At 46.9% G+C, this 7,500-nt stretch overlaps 2 protein-coding genes across 2 annotated transcripts in view; one reads left to right on the forward strand and one right to left on the reverse strand.

Annotated features, from left to right (window-relative positions):
• Positions 1-7,500, forward strand: part of egln2 (egl-9 family hypoxia-inducible factor 2) — a 646,007-nt gene that overhangs the window by 97,853 nt on the left and 540,654 nt on the right. The gene's annotated exons all lie outside the window — the stretch shown is intronic.
• The window catches only part of npas1 (neuronal PAS domain protein 1), a gene marked incomplete at both ends in the record, with an annotated part of 41,940 nt that overhangs the window by 5,161 nt on the left and 29,279 nt on the right, over positions 1-7,500 (reverse strand). Inside the window, 4 exon segments of the mRNA XM_080545311.1 lie at positions 967-1,073; positions 1,616-1,812; positions 3,207-3,319; positions 3,634-3,808. Coding sequence (XP_080401437.1) covers positions 967-1,073; positions 1,616-1,812; positions 3,207-3,319; positions 3,634-3,808 — 592 coding nt within the window.

Genomic DNA, 7,500 nt, shown 5'->3' on the forward strand with positions numbered 1-7,500 from the left:
GAGAGAGAGAGGAACGAGTGAGGAGGGGAAAAGAGAGTGGGAGGGAGAGAGAGAGGGAAAGAGGGGAAGAGAGAAGGGGAGAGGTTAAAACGTGGAGAAAGAGGAGAGCGGGCCAAGGAGGGGCAGAGGGAAGGTGGAGAAAGTGGAGAGAGAGTTAGAGAGGCAGGGTGTAGCACCACCACACTAGGACAGCAGAGGGCGCCGATTGCAAAATATAAAGCTCTGACAAAATACTTCTGCTTGAAACAACCTAATAATAATAATAATAATAATAACTTTATTTGTATAGCGCTTTTCCTGCAAACATTTCAGCTCAAAGTGCTTTAATCATTATATAATCTTCATTTCATTATTTTGTCATTTAAAGGCAATATTAAAAAGATGGGTTTTTAGTCTTGACTTGAACATATGTGCTGAGGTTGCATCCCTAATGTAAACTGGCAGTGCATTCCACAATCTGGGTGCATAAAATGAGAATGCAGCCTCACCAAATCTCTTCTTTTGTACATGTGGTACACAGAGACAACCAGCGTCAGAAGACCTGAGAGCTCTATTGGGCTGATATGCTAGCAGAAGACCTGAGAGCTCTATAGGGCTGATATGCTAGCAGAAGACCTGAGAGCTCTATTGGGCTGATATGCTAGCAGAAGACCTGAGAGCTCTATTGGGCTGATATGCTAGCAGAACACCTGAGAGCTCTATTGGGCTGATATGCTAGCAGAAGACCTGAGAGCTCTATAGGGCTGATATGCTAGCAGAATACCTGAGAGCTCTATTGGGCTGATATGCTAGCAGAAGACCTGAGAGCTCTATGGGGCTGATATGCTAGCAGAAGACCTGAGAGCTCTATGGGGCTGATATGCTAGCAGAAGACCTGAGAGCTCTATTGGGCTGATATGCTAGCAGAAGACCTGAGAGCTCTATTGGGCTGATATGCTAGCTAGCAGAAGGACTAATAACACTCACAGTCCTCGTGGCTCAGCCTGATGTTGTCCAGGTCTTCGACGTGGACGTAGTGGTAGCAGGTCTGGCCCACCACCTCAGCTGGGGTGAGGTCCATGTACTCTGAGATCCTACAGGGAGAAAGAGAGATCCGAAACTCAGTCAATATCGGTTCTGTTTGGATCCCTTTGGTTCTATCGGTTCTGTGTTGACGAGCATGGCTTGATATCCAAACATGTAAAAAAAATAAATAAAAAAAAAATAAGTGAAAAGTTATGGACTGTCAAAACTCACAAAAGACAGGAAATTCATAGTGAGCAATTCACCCATAACTTCACCTAGGCTCTAAACAAGGTTTTACAGCACACAGCTTTGGTACCTGCTATAGGGCTGTAGCTTTCTAACTGGCTAGTCACTGTTTGTTATGGTTCGTCAAAATACATATCAGATCTCCTCCCACCCTATATTCCCACAAGATCAGCTGAGGCTTATCAGCTAATCATTCCAAGAGTAAAAACAAAACACGGTGCAGCAGCTTTCAGTCACACTGCTGCATGCTCCTGGAACAAACTCCCTGAAGAAATCATAAAATTCATCATAATTCTTTTCATTGTACATTTTTTACACAGACACACACACAGACACACACACACACACACACACACACACACACCTGTTCTCGCAGTAGGTGACCTGTAGGTCCATGTTCACCCGACACACGAACATCTGGCTCTCCATGCGGACCTCGTTCAGGGTGGAGGGCGGGAGGGTGTGTGCCAGGGCGCATAAGCCCATTGGCCGACGCACCGAGCGGGCGGAGCCGGGGACCAGCGCCGGGCGGCAGCGTATCCGCCCCGTCACGTGGATCACCTGACAGGAAGAGGAAGTCCGTCATTCTGAGGTTCATCGCCAAAATTCCACCATTTCCACCAATTACAAACGTTTACATTCTTATATATCATGTCTCACCCTCTCTCTCTCTCTCTCCCTCTCCCTCTCCCTCTCCCCTCCTCACACACACACACATACACACACAGACGCACGCATGCACAGACACGCACACACACACACACACACACGCACACACACACACGCACCCACAAACACGCACAAAGACAGATTTCTTTCATCCCACCCTCTCATCCCAACAGCGTACCTGTTCTCTCTCTCTCTCTCTCTAAATATAATGATTGCTGTCATAAAATGAAATTAAAAAATCCTTATCATACATTTCAAAAGACAGTAGTAATTCTCAGTTATTTGCTTTACAGTTTATGTCATAAGCATAAGCATAGGGGGTCCGTGTCTCTCATAGTGCTTTCACACCGGCAAAGAACCGTTCCGGTTCGTGTTCGCGTTCGGGAACCTCTGAACCTTGGTGCTGTCTGGTGAACCAGCCCGCGTTCATACCAGTGTAACCAGAACCATCAGTGTTCATACCAGAGTAACCAGAACCATCAGCGTTCATACCAGTGTAACCAGAACCATCAGCGTTCATACCAGTGTAACCAGAACCATCAGTGTTCATACCAGAGTAACCAGAACCATCAGGGTTCATACCAGAGTAACCAGAACCATCAGCGTTCATACCAGTGTAACCAGAACCATCAGCGTTCATACCAGTGTAACCAGAACCATCAGCGTTCATACCAGTGTAACCAGAACCATCCGCGTCATCAACGCTGGGTGATGAAGGGGCGGAATAAACTAAAATGTCACAACTAGATGGCAGCTACTTCACTGGAAATGAGGATAAAATCTTCCACTACAGTATCTGAAACAAACACTATACATTTAAAAAAAAGAAAAATACTTTCTCACGCATACCATCTGCTCCATTGCTGGAATAGAAATGGCTTTCGCGCGTGTGCGTGCGTGTGTGTGTTTGCTGATCATGTGAGGGAGATAGAGAGAATGATGAAACCTTTGATAATCACTAATGATTAGATTTAGATTAGATTACATTTTGTCTCCTTCCTTCTTGCTGGTCTTTGCAGCCTAGAATATGACACACCCACTGACGACGTGACTGTTCTACGTTTTGGTTCCCGCTTGAGAACCACTATTTTCTGGTTCCCTGCTGCAAACCAACTTTTCAGTCTCCGAACCAATTGAGTTTCGGTCTGAAGGTGCCGGACGGTTCCAGACTTGGTTCGGGAACGCGAACCGGAACGGTTCTTTGCCGGTGTGAACGCCCTGTCTGTGTCCTGTACCTTGTAGCGTGTGTGTGTGTGTGTGTGTGTGTGTGTGTGTGTGTCCTGTACCTTGTAACCAGAGGACTTGACGTGGAGGCCTCTCTTGGTCAGCGTCGACTTCATGCGGATGAAGAAGCCTCGGTCCATGGGCTCGTCCCGGGAGGCCAGGGGGCTGGAGGGGGCTGCTAGGGGAGACACAGGAGCAAGGGTGAGACACACACTACCAGGGGGTGGAGGAGAGGACAGAGGACATTACCAGGTTCAGGCTCAGGGTTAGGGTTAGGGGGGGACACTACCAGGTTCAGGGACATTTAGGGGGGACATTAGGGGGGACATTACCAGGTCCAGGTTCAGGGTTAGGGTTAGGGGGGACATATTAGGGTTAGGGTTAGGGTCAGGGTTAGGGGGGACATTACCAGGTTCAGGGTTAGGGTTAGGGGGGACATTACCAGGTTCAGGGTTAGGGTTAGGTTCAGGGTTAGGGGGGACATATTACCAGGTTCGGGGGTCCCGGCCAGGGAGGAGGTGGAGGCTGATGAGGAGGCGCTCTCGGGGGCCCCGTGGCAGCCGGCCTCGGCCCTCAGGTGGGGTCTGATGCCCAGGCGCTCGGCCATCTCCACGTGGTCCGCAGGGTGGATGTAGTCAAACACGCTGCTGCCCGTCAGCTCCACCTACAGGTGGGTTATAGTAGCACACGTGTGTGAGACAGGGATCGACACACGCAGGCGTGCACACAGACATTCACGCAAGCACACAACCACGCAGGCATGCACACTGTCACACACACACACAATCACGCACGCATGCACACTCTCACACAATCACACACACATACACATTCACGCAAGCACACACTCACACACACACCCGTGCACACACACATGCACACACACACACACACACTCACACTCACACTCACACTCACACACACACACACACTTGTGTCTTCACATCCACATCCACTCGTCCCCAATTCATTTCTACTTATGTACAAGGACCTCCACCACCCGCCCAACCCCCCACCTCCACCCACCTCCACCACCTCCACCACATCCCAGGAGACAGACAGGGATTAGAGGAACCAGCACCTCCAGCCCTGGTCCAGACCATCAACATGCCTCACCCTCTCCCCCCTAATCATCTAGAATAGTGGTCACCAACCCGTCGATCGCGATCGACTGGTAGATCTTTGAGACTTTCCCTGTAGATCTTTGATTGATAAAAAAAAAAAAAAAAAAAAAAAAAGTTTTATTTAAAAAAAATAAATAAATACACAAAGAGCCTATGTTTTGCACGCGCCTCTCTCTCTCTCTCTCTCTCTCTCTCTCTCTCTCTCTCTCTCTCTCTCTCTCTAGCAAACTGTTGTGTCGCAAATGCTGCATGAAAGTGACCAATCAGATACATAGTACTGCTACGTGACTCGCAAAAAAAACATTTGTCAAAATGGTTTTCCAGGATTCTACAACAAAGGTGGATTTCTTCACTCTTTTGCACTTAAAGGAGAAAACGAGGGGTGTGGATATTTACAATGAGTTCAAAAAATATGTCGGTGAAAATGACATACCCATTCATAAACTAGTGGCGATTACTACTGACGGGGCCCCAGCAATGCGCGGTGCGCGCAATGGATTTATTGGACTGTGTCGTAATGACCCTGATTTTCCCTCCTTCGTCAATTATCACTGTGTGATCCATCAGCAGGCCTTGGCTGGTAAGGTGTTGGACTTTTCCCATGTAATGACACTGGTGGTGAAACTAGTCAACTCGATTCGAGCGAAAGCGCTTCAGCACCGCTTATTCAAAGCGTTATTGGACGAGCTCGACGCTGCTTACGGAGACCTGCTTCTCCATGCTGATGTGCGGTGGTTGAGTCGCGGCAAAGTGCTGCAGCGATTTGTCGACTTGCTGCCCGAGATCAAGACGTTCCTGTCGACAAGGCAAGTGGTAGTAAATATTTTCATAGGCAAAGGACTTAAATTGGTGTGGAAAGTCAGATCTTTACCTTTTCTTTTTACTGTTTCCCCCTGCTTTTATATTCATTCTATGCATGTATATGTTTTTATATATGTTTTTATTCACTTTATGTTCTTATTCCTGTTGTAAAGCACTTTGAGCTGAATTTCTTGTATGAAAGGTGCTATATAAATAAAGCTTTACTTACTTAGGCCTACTTACTTACAAGGAACGAGGAGCACAAGGAACTGGCAGACGATGCGTGGCTACTGGACCTGGGGTTCCTGACAGACATAACCGCAAAACTGAACGTACTCAACTACGAGCTGCAGGGAAAAGACCGACACCTTCCCCACATGATAAGCACAGTAAATGGGTTCAATGGCACAGGCCTTGGAAGACAATGATGCTTTTCACCCTGAGCAGTACTGTGCTCCCCTGGACAAACTGGCAACAGAGTTCAATCGGCGTTTTGGTGAGTTAGATGTCATGGGAGATATTGCTGCATTTGTCTCAAACCCATTTGTGCCCATTGATATAGAGCAGGTAGCAGCCAAATTCCAGCAAGTATTTACTTTGCCAAGTGGAGTTGACATGGAGATGGTTGATTTACAAAATGACAGAGCTGAAAGCCAGGTCAAGGGACAGTGACTTTTGGGGACTTGTCAGCAGAGAGAAGTTTCCTCTTCTCACTGCATGTGCACTAAGAGTGAGTGCCTACTTTGGATCCACATATCTCTGTGAAATGTCATTTTCACAGATGAAAATAATCAAATCAAAGTACAGGAGCCGCCTTACTGACAGACACCTCACAGACTGTCTCAGACTGGCAGTCAGTAGCTATGAGCCAAACTACAAAGCACTTGTAGACAGTATCCAGTCACAACCATCACACTGACTTGAGTGAGTAACATGACTGTTTCGATGTGAAAAGTAATGCTGCATAAGATGACTGCACTTAGCACTGACTGAGACACAAGTACACATTACAGTTCTACTTTATAAAATGCTATACTTGTAAATATGTTTGTCAATGTTAATAATATGAGAAAGTACACATTAGTTTTACTTTTGTTTTGATGTGAAAAGTGATGCTGCATAAGATGACTTAGCACTGACTGAGAAAGTACACATTACAGTTCTACTTTATAAAATGCTAATTGTAAATATGTTTGTCAATGTTAATAAGTAAGAATAATAATTAAGTCAGTCAAGTGTCAAAATGTCAAGAATGTCAGCTAACGTTACTATGAACAAAAAGATTTTATCATACATTCCTCCATTCCATCATTCCATGCCTTTATTTTTTTGTGTTGTAATGAAATGACATAATCAAACTTTGAATTTAATTTCAGTTATGTACAATTCTTCAAGCAAGACAGCTGCCTGATATGCTTGATACAGTCTTTTTTGTTGTTGTTGCATCAATTTTAATGTTGGACCAATGCATTGCATCTAATTAAAATACAGGCAAATAAACGTCATTAAGTTTAAAGTACTATCTTGGCTGTCTTTTTCTCTCAACGCTTCAATAGGTAGATCTTGCCTTCACCAAGGCCGAGGTCAGGGATCTTGGGCTATAAAAAGGTTGGTGACCACTGATCTAGAAGGTAATAACCCCGCTGCTCTTCCAGCACACAATCCTCCATACAAATCACATAATCGGAGAGAGAGAGAGAGGGTCCGATTCCATTCCATCTGATAAACCGCCTTGCCTGGCTCTGCCTTGCCTTGCCTTGGTAAAAGGACTGCACTTATATAGTAGCGCCTTTATCCAAAGCGCTTTACAACGGCCCTGTCATTCACCCATTCACACACACATTCACACACCGATGGCGAGGTAGGCAAGCTGCCATGCAAGGCGCCAGCCCGCTCACTGGGAGCAATTTGGGGTTCAGTGTCTTGCCCCAAGGACACTTCAACATGTGGCCAGCCGGGGCTCGAACCGCCGATCTGCCGACCTTGCGATCATTAGACGGCGGCTCTACCTCCTACCTACCGCCTTGCCTTGCCTTGCCTGCCTTTCGCCTGCAAGCCTTGCACCCTTGTCTGTAGGACACGGCCATTTATGACAGGATTAGATGCATTTACTAGGGAGCTTTATGGGATTTCCATCCAGGAGGCCTTCAAGGACACCACAGCCCAGAGAGGAGGGAGAGAGGGGAACGTGTGTGAACACAGAGTGTGTCTGAGAGAGAGAGAGAGAGGTGGGGGGGAGAGAGAGAGAGGAGGGGAGAGAGAGAGGAGGGGAACGAGTGTGAACACAGAGTGTGTCTGAGAGAGAGAGGTGGGGAGGGGGAGAGAGAGAGGGGGATGGGGAGGCATAAAAAGAGGGGCTAACTCCACTAAAGAGTAGAAAAGCCCCAAGGAAGGGAGAAAAGGAGGAGAGATAGAGAGAGAAGAGGGGGAG

Source organism: Nansenia antarctica (genome assembly GCF_963989245.1).
Source record: "Nansenia antarctica genome assembly, chromosome: 14".
In the NCBI taxonomy this organism is placed as follows: Eukaryota; Metazoa; Chordata; class Actinopteri; order Argentiniformes; family Microstomatidae; genus Nansenia; species Nansenia antarctica.